Below are 20,537 nucleotides of genomic sequence, written 5' to 3'. Positions count from 1 at the left end.
TCAAGTGGACCAAGAAGAGATTGAGATGCCCTTCAGAAAGGCAGAGAAACTGAAAATCTCTGGGAACGGCAGGGTCAAGAAAGGGAGGAGAAGTGAAAAAGAAGCCAGATTGTGACCTTGTGGTCTTTGATGTAGTTTCTCTTGTACAACTCAGCCCAAGGACAGAGTCACATCCATTAAGATTTGAACAGCAGACATAAGGCAAGGCAAGAGGAACAAAAATAAACCCGTGGTCCCCCGGCACCTTTGTTGTTTAGTCCTTTCAGTTGTGTCTGACTCTGCATTTTAGTTGTGTCTGACCCCACTTGGGGTTTTCTTGGCAAAGATACTGAAGTGGTTTGCCATTGCTGGCAGCCTACTTGGTCAATTACTGAGTTAGAAAAAAAACCCTCATCTTCAGGGAGGCCCCTAGAGAGGAGGGGTAGAATGGGGTTTTCCAGAGAAGCTTTTTTGATCTCTTCCTCTTAGCCTCAAACTATTAAAAGCCTCTGGGATTCCCCTGTATCTCCTACTGAGTCCTTCATCTCTGCAGAAACCTTGTGATATGGTGCAAAGATTTCAGCCCTAATCTGCTCTTACTAAGTAAAAGAACAAATCAGTTAAACTTTGGGAGTCTCTTGTTTTCCTATCTGCAAAATGGGGCTAATAATACTTACACTATCTGACTCTGGAGATGGTAGTGAAGATCAAATGAATTAATCTGCCCGGGAGAGAGCACTTTGTAAAAATAAAGGCCCCATACAAAGGTAAATTGTTTTCCTTTTACCTTGGACAGAAGAGACACACTGGTCAGGAAGGGTGCTGGGGTAGGTAGCCTAAGAGCCTACCTGGAACTCTGGTGCTTGGACTCCAAATGCAGGGCTCTTTCTTTGGTGTCATGTAATGAGCTTTTAATATCATTATCAATTGCTCACATTTATGTAACTTTCTTCGATGATAGGAGCCATTCAAACCCACTGATGGTCGAAGGTGCCCAGGAGAGGGGAAAGTCACTAGACAGGATGGGGGGGGGGGGGAGGCGGGGCGAGGATCCGATGCCAATGCTTGTCACTTCCCTACTTCCTTAAACCCACCCTCAGCCTGGGAAGGAAGAAGGCTAAGGCTTACACCATATGCCTTTGACACGTCCTAAGTGTCCTATGGAAAGGTCGGGGCTATTTGGTCTTTCATGAGGACAGCCAGCAAAACCAAAACTTGTGGGGATAGGGGGAGGAGACCTCAGCACACGAGGCACCCAAGGGAGGGTGAGGCCTGGTTTAGAAGCCGACAGCCAAATCCCTGCCCCCTCCCCCTCCCTCCATCCAGCTCCCCTCATCCCAACCTAACTAGCCCTTTCGGTCGGCAGTCAAAAAGTCCCAGCTGCCAAACGCCCTCCCCTTTAACGGGAGCGCTGCACCCGGCTCAGGCGACTGGGAAGCTTCGGGGAGTCGGAGCATCCCCCCTGCAGTAGCAGCGGCGGCGGCGGCAGCAGCAGAGGAGCGGCGTCCGCTGCTGCTGCAGCCTCCCCCTCCCCGCTCCTCGCGGCCCGAGCCGGCGGCGTGCGCCCGGTCTAGGGGCCAGCGGGCAGGCTGAAGGGCTCGGATGCGGAGGCGGGGAGGGGGCCGGCGAGGCTGAGCCGGTGACCGGCGAGCAGCACTGCAGCAGCCGTGGGGGAGCTGGGGACGCCGCGCCGGGCTGCGGGGCGGCGTGGGCTCGTGCCTCGCCAGCTCGTGCTCAGTGCCCGCTGCGGCCCCGGCGGGCGGCCGGGATGGAGAGGGAGCGGGGGCGCCGGCGGCTGGGGGCTGGCCGCCGCAGCCGGGGCTGAAGACACCCGCCCCTAGCGGGGCTCCCTAGAACGAGGGGGACCCAGAAAGACAGCAGTCCGGCCAGAGGAAGGGAGGCGAAGTGCCCCGAGCCCCTCTCCCGTATCCAGGTCCTAGGGCCTGCAGTGGGCAGCTCCCGGGGCTCCGTGGCCTCTTGTTGCCTCTTCCCTACCCCCGCCGACGGGCATTGCGCCTCAGTCCCTGCCAGGATGAGGAGGTTGCGGCGTCTGGTGCATCTGGTTCTCTTCTGCCCACTGACCAAGGGCTTGCAGGTAAGGCCAAGCAAGCAGCAGCACGCTGGTGGCCAGAAGTTTGGGAAGAGGGAAGGGTAGTTGGCCCGTTCCCAAGTCAGGGGATCGGGTCTGGGCAGAGGGGGAAGGGTCGCCACAGCTAGGAAGGAGCCGTCAGAGGGGCTACTTTCCTTTTATTTCTCGGAACCATTCTTCGGAGTGTATGCTGTGCAACGGGGAAAGTCATCAGTCAACAATAGGAGATCCTTAGTTTTCTACCTTTCCAACCCACTCCCCCTCCCCCAAATTGGTATCACCCGGGAAATTGGGTACGGCCAAAGTTGTTTCTTCTTATTCCTTCCAGGAAGGGGAAAAAAGGAAGGTACATAACATACTCCCTTCAGCTCCACTCTCCATCCATGGCAAAATCTTTATACCCCTTGCCTTCTTCCAAGCTGTGTAGCCTTGCCAGTCTGCCCAGCCCCACCCCAACCACGATTCTTCCTCAGGCCATGGAGTGAGGAGGGCAAGCCATCACCCAGACTAGTTCTTCTGTTGTCCCTCACTTAGGAGCTAGATTGTGGATACAGCTAGCTGATGGGAAAGACACCTCAGGCTAAGATGGAAATGCTGCCCTCTGCCAGGTCAGATACATTTCCCAGGCTGCAGAAAGGGCACAAGTATTCATTGGCAGCATGTCCTCTAGGTTTGCAAGAGATGCCCCCTGCCTCTGACATGCTTGCTCTTCTGCCTCCCCTTCTGCCTTGTTTTAGAAAAGAAATCTGTGTTATGTTTCATCCAGGTAGGAGCATGGACCCTTAGCACAGACGTTTCCTTTCCCTCTGGCTTAGCTTGTGAGTGGCATTGCAAAAACAGACTCTCTGGAGGGAAGTAGGAGGGAACAGAAAAATAACTGCTGTCATTGGGGCCCTTTTGCTCCTAAAGGCTGAATTCAAGTCTATATTGATGGATGAAGAAGGAGGGAAAGGAAATGATTTGAGAAAATAATTGTGAGGTATGTAAAGTACAGGTAAAGTACAAAAGTTGAGGAGGTATCTCTCACTTACTCTAAGTTTGACAGAGAGGTGAATTGTGTGTTGCAGGGACCTGGTGTAGACTATACAACGAGAGAGGACAAACATCCTCTGATATTTAGTGCTTTCCTACAAAAAGGGGTTGAAGCTTTCTGATTTTTTTTAGTTTTTGAATACTTGTGATAACTAAATAGCCAGAAATCAACCCAACTAGGCAGGGTTGGCAGAGGGACATTGTTCACAGGTTGGTTGCCATGATAGAGATCAATCTAATACATTTTGTATGATTTTACATGTATGACTGATATAATGTTGCTTCCCTTCTTAATAGGTGGGGGATGGGTTGAAGGGAAAGAGAATTTGGCTCATCCTAACCCTTTAGGGGCCAGACCATGAGGAAAGTACCCAGTGCAGGAATGGTTCTGACCAATAAGCCTTCCTGGCACATACATTTCCTCCACTTCTCCTGTTAGAGAAGAGAAGAAGGCAAAAGTATAGTGGGATCCAGGGAGCCCTCTTTTGTGCCCCATACTCTCATATACTGGGGAGAGGGCTTGATATGATTGAAAGCTTTTACAAAATTTTATTTTTATTTTGAACAGCTAACATCAAATAAAGTGTGCATTTTCATATACACTATAGTATAGAAGCAGGAGGGGCTTATACGTGAAACTGTAAATTTCTATTATGTACAGCTTACCTTTCTTTCAAGTATGTAATAAATTCAACGAGTAACTTCCAAAGGTGTCCTATTTTATCAACGATTCCTTATAACTTTCCTTCTGTTTTCTTTCCACTTCTTTTTTTTTGGTTGGGGGAATCCTATCCATACCTTCCCTATCTCTCCTACCACCCCCAATTGAAAGAAAAGTTAAAGGCTTGCAACAAATATTCAGACAGACAAAATGATTTCATATTGGTCATGTGCAAAATGAATGCCTCATTCTGCACCTCTGTATGTTTGAAGGTTTTCCATTGAGGTGTATGTCTATGCTGGCTTCCTAAATCAAGCATCATTAAGCACCCATTATGTGTCAGGCACTGTGCTAAGCACTGGAGATAGGAAGAAAAAGTAGAAAAACAGCCTTTGCTCTCAAGGAGTTCATAATCTAATGGGAAAGATAACATGTACATAACTGGGGCTACAAAGGAACGTGGCCAGCTAGGTGGCACAATGGATAGAGTGCCCAGCCTTTAGTCAGAAAGACCAGAATTCAAATTCAGCCTCAGTTACTTAATAGCTGTGTGACCCTGGGCAAGTCACTTAACTCAGTTTGCCTCAGTTTTATCATCTGTGAAATGACCTGGAGAAGGAAATGACAAACCACTACAGTATCTTTGCCAAGATGGTGTCACCAAGAGTCAGACACAACTGAAATGACTGAACAGCAATAGGGACATAAGGTACATACAGAGTCTGTAGAAGGTCACTTTAGAGAGACAGGGAACTGGGGGGACCTGGGAAGGTCTGCTACAGAGGGTGGTGTAAGAGTGTTGAAGAAAGCCAGGGATTCTAAGAATGGGTTGTGAGGAGGGAGAGCCAGACCAGGGCACAGACAACGAATGCAAAGGCATTGAATGGAGAGATAAATTGTGATGTGTAATGAACAAGGAGAAGACAATTGTAGCTGTTGGCTTACAGAGCAGGTGGAAGGGAATGAGTCAAAACACTAGAAATACAGAACATTTCACATGTACGGCAACCAAACCCCACTCCAGCTCCAAGTTTCAAGAGCAGATGAACTTTCTCTAAGTCAGAGAGGGTGAAGAGGGCACCAGTGCTGATGGGCATTTAAAGGCCTCACGCTGCATTCAGGGCTGAGTAAGCACCAGGACGTATAGGCAGATGAGGAGTCTAACCACCTCTGGGCCAGAGAGCCAATGAGACAATTTCAGTCGCCCATTTCTAATTCCTTTGATTTCTATCAGCCTCTGAGCTGCCAGCTGTGCAGCCTGAATGGCATGGAGAGGAGCTCTCATGGTACGTGGGTTGGTATGCTTCTTTATCTCTTAGGTATTTCCACCTCTAGCCTCACCCTAGTAGGTGAGGCTGCAGGAAGAACATTGCTCTGAGGACCTACCTGCTCATCTTGTTCACTGACTGGAAGGGAAGCTGTGTATACTGGATATGAATCTGCATTGTCTCAGGTTACCAATGAAGCAAGGATCCTGTAGGAGTCAAATCCTTGTAATTTTTTGCCACTTTGGACACTGGCTTCCTGGGCCTCCTGTTGGAGGCAACAGGGATGTGTTCCCAGGCTAGTGGCACTTCAGTGATAGTAGGGCTGGGGGAGAAGGAAAGAGGCTTGGCAGGCTGATTATCCTAGGCTAAGCCTAATTAACTCAGTCTTTGCCTCCATAATGAAAGACTGAGGGCAAGCTGTCAGGAAGAGACCTTAGGGATACAAGAGAATCAGCTAGAGCTACTTGTCTACCAGAAAAAACAAGCAGATAAGGAAAATATACAAGCATCAGACTGGGCAGCCCCCTACCCTTTCACCCCTTCCCATGTTCAAGTCCTGCCTTGGCATTTCAAACCTGAGAAGGCAGACAGGTTTGTGCTTAGCCTGACAGGTGGAGTAGAGCTGTGGCAAAAGATAGAGAAGAGACCAGCTGCCAGGAAATACAGTTCGATGATATGAGAAAACAGTCACACTCCCCCACCCCCATCCCTTTAGCCAGTTACAAATGCTCCTTCATGGCTGGCTGCAAACTGAGCACTCACCTGGTGCTAAGTCACTCCACAACAAAGGCAAGAGGTACAAGCAGGGGCCCTCAAGAACATCCACATGTGCCTCTGAAGAAGCTACAAGCCACGAATACTAAATTCCCCGTATTTCCTTTGGGACTCTGACCACCACAGGGGCCTAAATTCCAGGCCTCTCTCTGGCCCACCCAGGAGGAGCAGTGCAGATCTAACCAGTAGGAAGGAGTCTTTATCCTAGGATGGGTTTTCCTCTTGGCCCCAGCCTGCCCCGTTTTGAATCTTCGAAGCACTGGGGTTCTTGCCACTTTCCTTGGAAGAAAGCCTGCTCTCTAATGAAATGACTGGCTTTTCTCTCCTCTGGATCATTAGCCACCCCTTCCCATTCCTTGCCTTGTATCGTGTTCTTTTCTGGCATTGTTCGCAATAACCATAGGGATGTTAGCTTAGCTTCTCTCTCCTTGGTCAGTTTCCTTAAGCCTCCTGAATCTCATTTATTTGTTTAATAGGCATTCACCTGGTGTCTGTGAATGCACAATATGGGGCTGGTTTTGGAGGGGGTGGAGCAAAAAGATGAGAGCTGTCCTAGTTGCCTAAAAGCTCCAGCACTTTCATGTCAATCAAACCCTACTTGCCATTGTGCTTATGTGTAGAGAGGCAGGTTCTCTTTGATCCAGGAGATTAGTCAGTTCGTCAAGATGCACTTTGCATAGTGGCCCATTTCTCCTGGATTCTGACAGTAGGAAGAGCCACTGAAAACCACAGAAATAAAAGGAACCCTTTCTCCTCAACATAAAATTCTTATTAAGCCTCTCTTTCCTCCAGCTTCCCATAGATATTTCCCAGGATTCATTTGACTTCACGGGCAGAGCATTTTGTCCAAAGGGGCACTAACCAACTATGAGTTAGAGAGTTAGTTAATTGGTTCCAACCCCCTCATTTTATAGTTAGGGAAACTGAGGCTTAAAGAAGAAAAATGGCTTCTCTGAAGTCCTGTGGGAGGATAGTGGTAGGACCAGGACAAGAAGTCAAGGGCTCTTTCCTCCTTTCACCTAAAATGACAGAGAATTTCAGAAAAGTTAAGTAAAGTAACTGAGCATTTATTAAGTACCTATTATCTTCCAGGCACTTTGCTGAGTACTGAAGAGGCAAAGAAAGGCAAAATCAGTCCCTGTTTTCAAGGAGTTCATAGTCTGTTGGCAGAGACAACAAACAAACAGCTATGTGCAAATAAGATACATACTGGATAAATTGTATATATCCCTCAGTGGGAAGGCACTCAAAGAGGAAATATCTACTTTGGGGAAATGGAAACTGCTACATTTCTGTGTTTTGATGTAATCAAAGGCCCTTGATCCTTGACAGAAAATTTCATCCATTACATAGTGAGAAAGGATAGAAGCAGTGCTATGCGGTAGGCAGCTTGTAGAGGCTTTTGAAAGCTGATTATTAAATTTTCAGTGCAAGCACTTAATGCTATGGAAACAGACAAATGCAACAAAGCAGGGCTTAATTTATTGGTTTGTTGATTGCTTAAACTTAAGAAAGTGATGGAGAAAATGTTTAAAATGTAGATTAAATTTGAAAGTGTATTGGTTGTACAATCCCCCACCCTCCACCCTGCCCTGAGCCAGTTGTTAAACATTTCCTGGCATGCCACTGGATAGAAAGTATAAACATAAGCAGCATTCAACTTTGTGAAACTGTGGGCACTTAGCTCCCTGCTCCACCCTATCAGCTTATTGTTTTTAGCCAATTAGATTGTGACTCACCAAAAAAAAAAAAGTGTCACTATTCCCCTAAGTCTCTGTATTTCTTGCTTTCCTGTTTTTTTAGACAACAGAATCATGGGGAAACAGGAGTTAGTGCTCATGGAGATGACGGGGCTGTGCACAACGATTAGCACTGTGCACTGAATCCTAGAGGCATTCTGAGAATCTTGAAACAAGGCTTCTCAGCACAGCCCACCCTTTGCCATTGCGTGTTGGAGGCACACACTGCCTCTGTTACCTACACACATCTTTGCCTGTGCTGAGGGGGTGGGTGGGTTTGACTGCTAACATCCTCCCTGAAACTGCAAATAATACAGCTAGGGATTTACCTAGCACCTTTCCCTCAGAGCTCCTGGCACATATCCTGTATCTATAATCTCCTACATCCCCACAGATGTTGAATTTCAACCTCTGGCAGGGATGACTCAGCACCCCAGAAGGAAGGGGAGGAGAAGTCAGTGATTCAGCTTCATAAGACAGACACACAGAAGGTTAAGGGACTTGTGCAAGGTCATAGAGGGCTTGAAGTCCGACCTCTCGCCTCGTTCCCCCAACTGTCTCATTCTGCCTTTGACAGGTAGGGAAGGAGAGGAAATTATTTTGACTAGAGTCTAATGAGGGGAAATGAAACTAGAAGCTAGGTTTCAGGCCACTCCATGCTGGTCATCAAGTCATACTGCCTTCCTCAAAATGTGGTTTGGGGAACCTCTTACGGTATTTCTTTCATTTGCTCCTGTCACTTATGCATCCTTAGAATTTAGAGATAAGGCCAGTGATTGGCAGGGAAGTCAAGGTCTGTGTTTATCAGAAGAAAGGTAGGACCCAGTGGTAGGTCAAGGAGCTGATGTTCCCTAGCCCTCTGGGGGAAACCCAGGCCCCAGGCATCATCAGAACATGATACTTTGGCCAGGTGCTGCTGGGAGAACAGACGTGGTTTTTCTTTAGGACTTTGAAGTCTTTCAGTCCAAGAAAGTCTGAGGCTTTTCCATTTGACAAGACCTCTGTGTAATTAGATTCTCCCTTTGGCAGGCATCAGTGTAGGACACAGTTTTTGGGATAAGGCTGACCCACAATGGCACTCGGTGATTTGCATTTGGAGACTGGAATTAGCTTCCAGTTGGGTTATGATATAATTCCCTCAGGCCTCATGTATTGGGATGGGAGGAGGGAGTCTAGTAAGTGGATACCCACTACCTTTACACAGAGAAAAGACTTCTGGGAAGCTCAGTTTGCCCTAGTTACTGCAACAGGGAGGACCTGAAGCTAATTCCAAATGACAATCCAATCCTGAAGGTCTTTCTTTTTCATTTCCATCAAGGGAAAGCCAATCTTCTCTCCCCCAAACAAAAAATTTCTCTAATAGGAAAAGTCCAGTATGTTACAGATTATTTCCCTGATGGGCAGGGGTAGTAGCTATCTGGGAATTTGTGAGGGAGAAGAACTTGACTCTGATTCTAAATAAGGTATCCACCACTATATAATAAAGAAGTGACTGTACTTTTGTTTATTAAAAATGCCATTTGTTCTTTTTACAGAATCGTCTACCTGGCATCAAGGTGAAATACCTCTTCCTGGCATGGCTGGGCATCTTTGTAGGCAGCTGGGTGGTGTACATGCATTACTCTTCATACTCGGAACTCTGTCGAGGGCATGTCTGTCAAATGATTATTGTAAGTGTTGCTTTCCCCCCCCTCAATTCTCCTGAGCATTTTCTCTCTGTCTTCTCTCTCTCTCTCTCTCTCTCTCTCTCTCTCTCTCTCTCTCTCTCTCTCTCTCTCTCTCTCTCTCTCCCTCCCTCCCTCTCGGAAAGAGAGGATGGAGCTCCAGAGAATGGAGCTGTATTAAAAAAATTATTAGACCCACCTCATTTGTGATCTAGATATCATTTCATCTGGTCTGTAGACAGTTGCCCTTCTGGGAGGATAGATGATTTTTGCCCATGATGGTCTGGGGTAAAAGTACTGGGCAGGGTCCTTATCATGGCTTTGTCATCATCTGACCATGTGATGTTTCCAACATAAGAAATTAAATTGATCTCTGGGCACTGATTTCCTCACCTGAAATGAACTAAGGGGCTTTTCAGGTATCTCCAAATTCTAATATTCTATGAGAGTGATTTTTCAAGTTCTCAGTCAATGGAAGGACCTCATCCTTCTTGACTGGGGAAGCAACTGAATCAGTGAATAGGGTGGAGGGAGAGAGAGGACAGGAAAGAATTGTATGCTATCCGGACTGGCTCAAGGTAGATTTAAAGGGTTAATGCTTTAGGTCTGGAGGGACAGAACAGAGGGGTGTGAATGGGATGGTGAGGAGAGGAGAGAGAGAGACAGAGATAGAGACACATAGAGACAGAGACACTGGATTGGTTCTTCAACCTCTCGGTCAATGGGTTTGATTTCAATTCCTGGTAAAATTCTAGTAGATATTGTTAAAAGGATAGTTTTTGAACATTTAAGGGGGAAGCAGTCAAATGATCATTGTAAGTGTTGTTTTCCCCCCATCTTTGCAATTCTCCTGAGCATTCTCTCAGGAGCAGCACAGATTTGCCCAGAATGGGTCATGCTATAGATAGAATATATGTGGATCTTAGCATGGAATTTAACTATTACATGATATCCTTGTGGATGGGATGGAAAGATATGGACTACATGTTAGTAAAGGGTTTGTTTTTCCCAGACCTATGATTTCATTGCTGAAGGAAACTCCTAGGGAGGCAACTTTCTTTACAAAAGCAAATCAGCAATTTGTCTACCATGGATCCTTGTGGTGAGTCACCTGGGGCATTGAGAGGTTAAGTAACCATTCTCAGTGCTGTGGGTCAGTCAGGTCTTTCACTGAATCCAGTGATTCAGACTTGGCATTTGAAACTAATAAGGTAATTGTGGACCATAAAATACAATAAAAACAACTTTACTTGTGATAAGATTAAAAAGGATACAAGTCCTAATTAAATTCAAACAAAAAGCCTTTCCCCATAGCAGTCCACAACATTCACTTAGGAAGGCATCCTGCTGAAACCTCTGGAGTACTAATTTACCATAGGCTGGTCTTCTTCTGTCTCTGGGGGGCACATAGCCATTTGTCAGAGGTGTGCCTGTTTAGATACAACTTAGACTTAAAGGCCTCTGAGGTCCCTCTGAGGCTGAATAGTCAGTGATTCACTTGCCTTTGCTATGAAGCCTCAGTGGCCTAATGTCCCTAGTTCTCTCCAGGCTCACATCAGGTTCTGTGTCCTGAAATTAAAGCTCTTTATCCTGCCTTTCTTCTCCTTAGAGTGGGCCAGGTCAACCATTGAGGGAATAAACATTTATACAGAGCCTACTACGTGCCATAATTTGATCCTCATGATAGCCCTGTGAGGTACATACTGTTATTATTCCCATCTTACAGTTGAAGGAACTGAGACAAACAAACTGAGAAGTGAAATAATGATTCCACCAGGATCCCATAGCCAGCAAATGTCTGAGGTCAAATTTGAACTCGGGTCTTCCAGATTTCAGGCCCACTGTTCTATCCTCTGTTCCACTTAGCTGCCTCTTGCTGGATGTTAATGGAAGTTGCTCTGTAAAGAGGGTTCCCTAAGCTCCAGGCTCTTGATAAAACCAATTCCCACCACCTAATTTGTCTACCAGACCAGAACCAGTCTCTAACCTGGGGGTGACTGAAACACAGCAGACCAGAGACAGGAGAGTCAGGACACAGACAGAAATTTAATTAATTTCAGAATGAGGAAAATGACATTTGTAAACAGAGGCTACTCTCCCCGCCCTCCTTTCCCCCCCCCAAGATGGAGGGCTTAACATGATGGACCAAAGGCAGGTCTTATACATAAAAACCACAAGTGGGCTGGGCCATGACATAATCACTTTTAAGTCTAGAGTTACTATTACCATGGGCCCTATGGGAACAATATTATCTCACGTCTTGGGGGTTGTGTTTGCTTATGGGATGTAGAATCAGAGTTCTGTGACAAGAACAGGAGTACAGTACCTGTCAATGACAAGAAACAGGGATTTCATATATGTGATATATGGTCCTGGGAAATGGGGAACTAAATCCCTCAGTGAATACCTGGTGCTGGTCCAAGCACTACATTTTGCCAGAGGGTGAGATCATTCCAGAATGCAAAGGATTATTGTTACGTCAAGCTTAGGGCACAGCCTGCTTGCCCAGCCTTCGCTGTGGATAACTGGGTATCTCCAAAATATTTTGACAAATTAATGAAGCTCAGTCTAGCATTGCCTTCTAAGCCCCTGCCACTCACACAGGGAAGAGGAGAACTTTCAGGACTGCTTGCCATTGCCCTGACCCAAGGGAAGCTCTAGTTAACAGATTGAATCTCCCTAGAGTTTTGCCTACACTGGGGTGGAAAATGTGTGGTGCAAGAGATTTAAATGGGCAACTCTGTGGCTGGGGCAATAAGGGGGTGGGGTGTGGGACTGGAACAAGGTCATCTGATGCCAGTAGGTCCAGCAAAAGAACACAGAGCAGTGCTAGGCTGAGACACATGCTTACCGCAAGTTTTCTTGGTGTTTATTAATAGACATAATTACAGAGAACACTTAAAAAAAATCTTCCAACCCAGATGCTAACCAGCTTTTCCCATCCCCCCCTCTCAGCACTGCAGACTTCCTACCTGCTAAGGACAAACCTACTTAGCATTCACCCCATTGCTGTAATTAGTGGAAAATCAGAGATTTCACATGGCATGGTTAGCATAAAGAAGGCTGGGCAGTAGAGTGGTGCATCAGGCACAAGCTGAGACTTCTCAGCTGCTTCTCCAACCCTCTTTCACTCTCTGCCTGCTTCCAACAACCACAAGACTTCTCTATGGGGGACATAATCTGATGAGAAAAACCACTCTGAGTACCCAGGGGTGTCAGAGCATGGGGTAGGAGGACCTGTGTGTGGGAAGGCTTTGCAGGTGTCAAAATACCAAAATTCAGCTTTTCTGAGGAAGGTCAGAAAGCCTTAGAGAAGGTGAGGATTTGACCACAGGAATACCATAGATACTCATTGTCACTTGGCTGCAATCTTATGAGAATCTGAGTGAGATCAGGGACACCAGAGGAGAGGAGGGGGATGGAGAGGAGAAGGATGGAAGAAGGAAGCTAGGAAAGAGGAGGAGGGAGGGGGAGCAGATTTGAGAAAATGTTAGAATCTGTCATCTGGCTGTCAGATGGAGCTCTCTGTTTCAGCTGGGCAAGCAGATAAGCCATTTAATATAAAGAGGGTTGATTAAGGGGAAAGAGAAAGAAAATGAAAGTGAAGCTTTTTTTTTTCATTTAATTTGTCAGTTGATAAACATTTATTACTTGCCTACTATGTACTAGACAGTGTGCTTAGCGTTGAAGATGCAAAGGAAACCAGAATACAGTTCCTGTCCTTGAGAAGCTTAGGATAACATGGAAGACAACATATTAAGAACCAAGTACAAACTAGCTACATACAGGATAAATAGGAAATAATCAGCAGAGGGAAGGTACTAGAATTAAGGGAGATTGGGACAGGCTTCTTGCAGAAGCTTGGATTTTAGCAGGCACTTGGAAGAAACCAGGAAAGCTAGGAGATAGATTTAATTATTCCTAAATACTAATCCCTGGCTTGTTTTTTCCCAAGACCCATCTCAATCACCACTTCCTCCCTTCCCATCCAGCTACTGGAGCCTTCTCCCCTTAGGTTACCTCCCACCCGCCTATATATATATATCTATATATATCTATATAAACACATGCTATTTCCCTTCTTAGAATATAAGCTCTTTGAGGGGAGGCTTTTTCTTTGTATCTCCATCACCTAACACAGTGACTGACCCATAGGAAATCCTTAATAAAGGCTTGTTGGAATTACTTTGGTTCTCCTCAAATTTAGAAATGGCTGCTAGTGAGCTACTGCCCAGGTAGTTCAATGAGTAAGACAAGTGTCATATCATCATAGCTCTTATATAATAATATACTTATAAAATTGATTATACTTATATATACTTATCATATTTAGAAATTTATAAAATCATAATTTTGCTCTGCTCCCTAGCCACAGGCTGAATCCTAATTTTGGTCAGACATCTTGCAAAAGCATGCCAGTGTCCATAAGGAGGACCAGCTAATGAGGTCTAGGTGATTTATAGAGGCAGCATAGAATAATGAACATTTTCTAGCTCTGTGATCATAAGAAAGTCATTTAACCTCCCTGTGCCTCAGCTTCCTCATCTGAAGTGTGGGGAAGAAAGCATTTTGCAAATCTTGAAGCATTTTCTAGAAGAGCAAGTTATGGGTACTGTATGTGCAGTACAGCCCCATAGCTGGGAAGACACCCTGAAGTACCATGATGCTCTTGACAGATGCTTGCCCCAGGCCTGTCCCAACTGTCTCGCAGAAGGTGAGCTCTGCAGGAAGTGCTAATTCTTGTCTTTCAGAACTCAGATTCTACAGAACCACTAAAGACTCCTATCCTCCTACAGAGCACTGTACAAAACAGAAAATAGGAGACAAAACAGACAAAAATGAATGGTAAAGATAATGGGACTAAGTATTCTTAATTACTCTGCTTTAGGTCTAGTAGGACAGATTTCCTGTCAGGAGTCTATGTTGGCAACACAGTCAGGAAACCTGGGTTCAAATCCAGCCTCAGATACTTGCTAGCTGTGTGACCTCAGATAAACCACCTAACTTCTTGTCTGCCTCAATTTCCTCCACTATAAAATGGGGATGATAATAGCACCATACTTCTCAGGGCTCTTGGAAAGATAAGATGAAGTGTCATTTTTAAAGCTTTATATAAATGTTAGCTTTTAATATTTCCATTTTAAATTTTGTATTTTATTCCTCCACTCTGTATTCTGTGGTTCAATGACTTTGGTCTGCTTCCTGGACACTCCGATCTGGCATTTTTATTGGCTGTTTTTCATGCCTGGAATTCCTTCTCTCCTAATCTCTGCCTCTGGCTTCCCTGGCTTCCTTCAAATCTCAGCTAAAATCTTGTTTTCTGTCAGAAGCCTGTCCCATCTCCTGAGTGACTTATTTCTGGGATTATCTTCAGTGTAGTCTTATTTGCATATAGAAGTTTGCATTTTGTCTTCCCCCATTAGATTTCGACCTTCTTGAGGGCAGAGACTTTCTTTTTTTTTTACCTTTCATTGTGTCCCCATGCTGGGGACATAGTAGGTACTTAATAAAATGTATATTGACTTGACAGCATTGAACTAGCCAGATTCTGCAGCTAGGAGTTAAAACATTTCTGGTTACTTGTTGGGAAATCCAGTGCCCTGGAAAGAGAATGAAGGTCCCTGAGGGATGAACGAGAATGTCAGACCCTCCACATCCTTCTTTCCTCTGCCTCACTTGCTCTGGAATTTCTCCCGCTAGCAGATCTGTTTCTATCTGTCTCTGCCAGTGCTTCATTTAGCATATGTAATAGATTTGGATCAGTGTGCCTTTATCATGACTACCAGCTTGGCCCTGACCCTGGCTTTGGCCCTGCTCTAGCCTTCTTTTGACATGGGCTGATTTAATGATGATAATAATGATAATTAACATTTGCAGTTTTGTACTAAGCAGTTTGCAAACATTCCATCATTTGATCATTACAACAATCTTGGGAAGTAGGAGCTGTTATGTTTTCCATTTTATAGTTGAAGAAACTGAGGCAAGAGAGGTTAATTGATTTGCCTAGGATCACCCAGCTAGTAAGTGTCTGAGGCTGAATTTGAACTCAGATGTTCCTGACTCCAAGTCTTGCACTCTAATCACTGTTTCCCCTAGCTGCCTCTGATTTGACTGGGACAGTGCCATGCTAAGTGAACTTTCTCACTCAAAAAGAAGGGGCCTGGGGAGAGCCACAGCAAAGTGCAGAAGATACAAATATTAAAAAAAAAAAAAAGAAAAAATGAAAGAAAAGAAGCAATCTCTTCTCATAATAAGCTGATGTTCTAATAGGGAAGACAAGTCCATATGAAAATATTTGCAGAATGCAGTTAATAAAGAGAAAAACAAAGTTAAATACAAGGTGGTTTGAGAGGGAGGGTCCCAGTGGTGAAGGGGATCAGGAAAGGCTTTATGCAGAAGATGGTACTTGAGCTGCATCTCAGGGAATTAAGGGAAGAGGAGCTTGAGGCAGAGGTGAGGAGGGGGCACATTGTAGGCATGGAGAATGTCTAGTGCCAAGCTACGGAGGTTGAAGATAGAGTGTAGTCAGAAACAGAGGGAAGGTCACTTTGGTGAGATTGAAAGATGTGAAACACAGAGTAAAGTCCATTGAAGTTGGAAGGATAGGTTGGGGTCATACGTAAAGGCATTAAAAGCCAAACAGAGTAGTTTGTATTTTGTCCTAGACACAACAGGAAGTCACTAAAATTGGTTGACTAGGGAAGACTGAAACTATCCCCTCCCCAGGCTGAATAAATCCTGTGAGTATAGTTAACTTGGCAAGTTTATGGGGTAGAGGGTCTTAACTTGGGATCCATTAACTTATGTTTTTTAAATATATATTTTGATAGCTATATTTTAATATGGGGCAGCTAGATGGTACAGCGGATAGAGCACTGGTCCTAACGTCAAGAAGACATGAATTCAAACCTGGCCTCAGGCCCTTACTAGCTATGTGACCCTGGGCAAGTCATTTAACTCTTTTTGCCTCAGTTTCCTCATCTGTAAAATAAACTGGAGAAAGAAATGGCAAACCACTCCAGTATATTTGCCAAGAAAATCCTAAATGAGATCATGAAGTGTCGGACATGACTGAACAATAATAAACAACATATTTTAATACAATTTATTTCCTTTCTAATCCTCTGTATCTTATTTTAAGCATTTTAAAATACCTTTTTTTGAGAAGTGGTCCACAGGCTTCAACAGATTACCCAATGAGCTCCCTAGCCACAACAAGACCTAATAATCTTTGATGTAGAGATTTTTATGGAATGATCAAGGCCCATGATCAAGTCTCTTTTTGTCTCTAGTAGCCAAGGACCTGAGAACAAAGCTGACTGGTGGGACAAATAAACTGTCAGGGGTTTCTTAATCTCCTCTTCTAAAGGTGTTCGGGCCTTCCCCTCCCTCCCCTTTGAAATTACTTTTCATTTATCTTGTGGTATGTTTTGTGTTCACACATCTGTGTTACTTTTCCATTAGAATGTAAACTCCTAGAAGTGAAGGATAAGAGTAACTTGCTTTTATTTTTGTAGCACAGTGTCTTGTATATAGTATCATGTGTTCAATAAGTGCCTATTGAATTAAATTGCGTTCTGCACTAGTGAAGGGCTACTCACATCTGTGAGACCACATATGCATTGGCATACTGGAATAGGTATTTAACAGGCCCTTTCCTGGGAGCAGGTTTTGATAGTGATTGGTGGGGCCTGGGGAGAGCAGGAAGCCCTTGGGCCCCTGAAGCAATTGGGGTAGGGAGCTTTATAGTTTTGCCAGGTCTGGTCCTGAGGACTTTCTTTAGAAGAGTCAGGTGATCCTTGCTATATTAATATATATATATATATATGTATATATATATATGTACACATGTGCACACATTCACACAGCCACTGAACATAAAGAGGACAGCCCATCTGCAGTTGAGAGCATTTGGTAGACTGTCTTCTGGCCATTTAATTAATCAACCTGTGAGCATTTATTAAGTACCTGCTACATATCAGATACTTTGCTAAATACTGGAGAAACAAAGCCAGAAATCAAAATGGCCCCTGCTCCCAAGGGGGAGAAAGAAATACTTTACGCAAATATTGTCATCTGAAGTTGCTTCTTCTTGGCTGTGAAATGACATTAAAGGTGAGAGCCCTTTCTTTCCTTCCCTATAGGTGTTTCTATATGATGCGTACCAAGATAATAGGACCGCTCTTCCATGGCAGCTAAAGGGTTAGGCACACTCATTTTCTTAATCCCTGGCCAGACTATGTTGGCTGCATGCTGGCTGGCATAGATGAAGCCTCTGAAGAGGTTTCCTATATGTTCAATATGAATGCCAGAAAACTATATTATGAATCATGGTTTCCATAAACACAGAGGGAATTCACAGCATTGGAGGAAAACATCAAGCCAGCTTAGTTTCCCTTTGCCCAAGTGTCATTTGGTGAGTCAGCAATTCGGTGAAGAGTCGCCATTGATGTAGTTCTAGATCCAAGATTTCTTTGGCTTCATTGGCTCACTGTTTCAGGCCTCTGTGGCACCCTCATACCAAGAGAGTCACCAAACCACTGCATTCATGACATTGACAGACTGGCATGACTGGAAGCAGAATGCATGTATTTAGACTTGTGACCATAAGTCTAAATACATGAGGCTGAGGCTAGTACAAAAATACAGGTGAGATACTTGTAACTTAAGCCCTAGAGTGGAAGAATCCCTCGATATAGGATGACTGGCTTGGCCAGACTCTAGATAACATGTGCCAGTCTCCGGTGCTAATACTTTATCCATATGTCCTAGCACCTTCTGAAGATGTATCTACCTATTTTGTCACTGAAGGGCTATGATCTATACAGTGAAGAGTACCCACACCTATGAAACCATGAAGCCTAGAATGATCAAAATATCAATGAGTGCCACGGACTGCTTTTGTTGTTGTTCATTTGCTTTTTTCAGTTGTGTCTGACCCTTCATGACCTCATTTAGGGCTTTCCTGTTGAAGATACTCAAGTGGTTGGCCATTTCCTTGTCTAGCTCATTTTATAGATGAGGAAACAGGGTTAAGTGACTTGTCCAGGGTCACACAGCTAAAAGTGTCTGAGGCCAGATTTGAACTCATGAAGATGAGTCTTCCTGATTCCAAGCCCAGTACTGTATCTACTACACTATCTACCTGCCCTGTAGTGGTTTTATTAAGTGGAATTGACAGTCAGGGAGAGAATATATGAATTTAATTTATGAGACTTTGATTAACAAACTAAATTTTTATACAACTTGATTTGTATCTAAGGGTAAAAAATTTGGTGTACTGTTTTGTTGGCAGTTGTTATTAGGAGCTACCTGAGAGATTGTCTTCAGGGGATCCCCTAGAATGAGTGAAGGCCAAAATCTGCCTGCTTCTAGATAATGTAATTTAGCAACAACTTACTTTCCTTAGAGACCAGGATGGACTGATTCCAAGGGTCACTTTGCTGTTTGGCCTCCTGAGCCTAGCCAGCACTTAGCTCTGAAGCTGAGGTCCAGTTCCTGAGCTACCTTCTTCTTTGTCAGAGCAGCTGAAGGCTTGGCTCTCTCTCCTGACTTATTTCTTCCCTTCCTCCTTCCTTAAGTTCTTATTCTTGGAACAGGACATTTCAGTTCCAGAAACACTGTCATAGCAACTGCTAGTGTCCATTCAAGAATTCACCTAACGCATGATTTGAACAATGAATGACTTTCACCCAATGGGAGAAAAGAACATAGCTGGTTTTTCTCCTTCCTCCATCACAACTCAGCCCTCTCTTCTGTGTGTTCAAGAGTCACAGCACAGGTTATGGAGGTAGGGGTGCAGGGGAAGAGGGAGGAGAGGGGTGCAGCTGGTCATAGGGGAAGGTAAATATCATGGGCTGTCCTTTGCCAGCTGACCCCCATTAGAGAAAAAGCCAAATAGCTGAGACGTGCCATTCAGAGCTTGGGGAAGGGGTGCTAATTGTTTCCTATGCCTTGATTTAATTACCGTTAAGAGTTTCTTCTTTTGTGCCTAGCTTGGAGGAGAGACAAGAGGGTGACAGCAGGCTAGATGTTCCTAGGGGTTATTCCATATTTTCTGATCTAAATGACATAGAGATAATAATGGGATAATATTTATAAAGTGCTTTGCAAACCTTAAAGTGCTGGATAAATGTTAGGTATTCTTGTTACTATTTTAGAATGTAGCTATTTATTCCATGAGTCAGTTTGTAAAGAAGGTGGAATATGGAGTCACAGGATCTGAATTTAATCTTCATTCTGTCATTTATCACTGTTGCAGCCTTGGGCAAGTCAGCTAACCCCTCTGGGTCTCCATCTTCTCATCTGTAAAATGAGGAGATTAGACTAGTTGATTTCCACATTCCCTTCCAGCTATGATCCTGACCCATACCAGTTATGAACCTGAGAGTATCCCTCTTCCTCCTCTGTGTCTTCAGAGAAGTGTTCACTCATTGAAATGGGAGCCTATGGCCCACACAGGATCTCCTTACTCTGTGGTGTCCAGTCCAGAAATGAAAACAACCCAGAAGTAGACCTTTAGGGGATGGGTAGTACAAACCAAAGGAGCCAAGCCTGGGTATCCATCAAGCTTGAATTCTTGGGATGACCAGGAAAACACAACTCTAAGAGACTGTGATTCTAGGATTCTATAAAGAACCCCAGGTCTGATCTTTGAATTGGGAGCTACTCAGGAGAGGCTGGATTGATGCTAGAAGATTTCTGTAGATGTTTCCTAACCTGCCCTTCTGTCTCTAGGCATCCCAGAAAGCCTGATTTTTGTCTTTAAATATTTCTAGCCATCTCCTCCTTTAGTGACATGATTTAGTGCCATTTTGTCTCTAAAATGTTCTCTAAAAATGTATTACAATGATGATAGTGTTTGATTCCCACCATCATTAGGGTGAATAGTTTAGTAATGGGGCTGAGCTGCACTGAGCCATCCATACTCTCTCACCCAGTTCCCCTTCTGATTGGCAGCTTGCACTTATAGAATGACCAGTCATAGTTAGGGGTTAGACTGTGGCTCTGAAGAACAAAATGAAATGCTCCACATGGGGATAAATCCCATGATCTCAGCCCAAGTCATACCTAACTGAGCCAGTCTTTACTTTTTTTAACTTAGAAGTTTTTACATTTGTCTAACTTAAATCTGTCCTGCGGCAACTTGAATAGGGCCATTTGGAAGTAGGAAATGAGTGAGCTCAAGGTGAGAAAGGCACTATTCTCCATCAGCTTTCCCATCTTTTCTCTTTTCCTTCTAATTGAAGGGACACACAAATCCAAAGAGGTATGATGGAGGTGAACCCAGGATAAGACAGTTTTTACAGGATGAAGAGAAAAAGACTCATT

The 20,537-nt window shown here is 44.5% G+C and overlaps 1 protein-coding gene across 1 annotated transcript in view; it reads left to right on the top strand.

The window, feature by feature from the left end:
- Positions 1 to 1,097: 1,097 nt before the first annotated feature.
- Positions 1,098 to 20,537, top strand: part of DIPK1B (divergent protein kinase domain 1B) — a 41,965-nt gene continuing 22,525 nt past the window's right edge. The window contains exons 1-2 of the mRNA XM_072632917.1: positions 1,098 to 2,074; positions 9,078 to 9,212. Coding sequence (XP_072489018.1) covers positions 2,012 to 2,074; positions 9,078 to 9,212 — 198 coding nt within the window. The 5' untranslated portion in view covers positions 1,098 to 2,011. The remainder of the gene's footprint in view (positions 2,075 to 9,077; positions 9,213 to 20,537) is intronic.

The sequence above is a fragment of the Notamacropus eugenii genome, chromosome 1, assembly GCF_028372415.1.
Source record: "Notamacropus eugenii isolate mMacEug1 chromosome 1, mMacEug1.pri_v2, whole genome shotgun sequence".
NCBI classification, from domain to species: domain Eukaryota; kingdom Metazoa; phylum Chordata; class Mammalia; order Diprotodontia; family Macropodidae; genus Notamacropus; species Notamacropus eugenii.
This window is presented reverse-complemented; position numbering and strand designations above follow the sequence as displayed.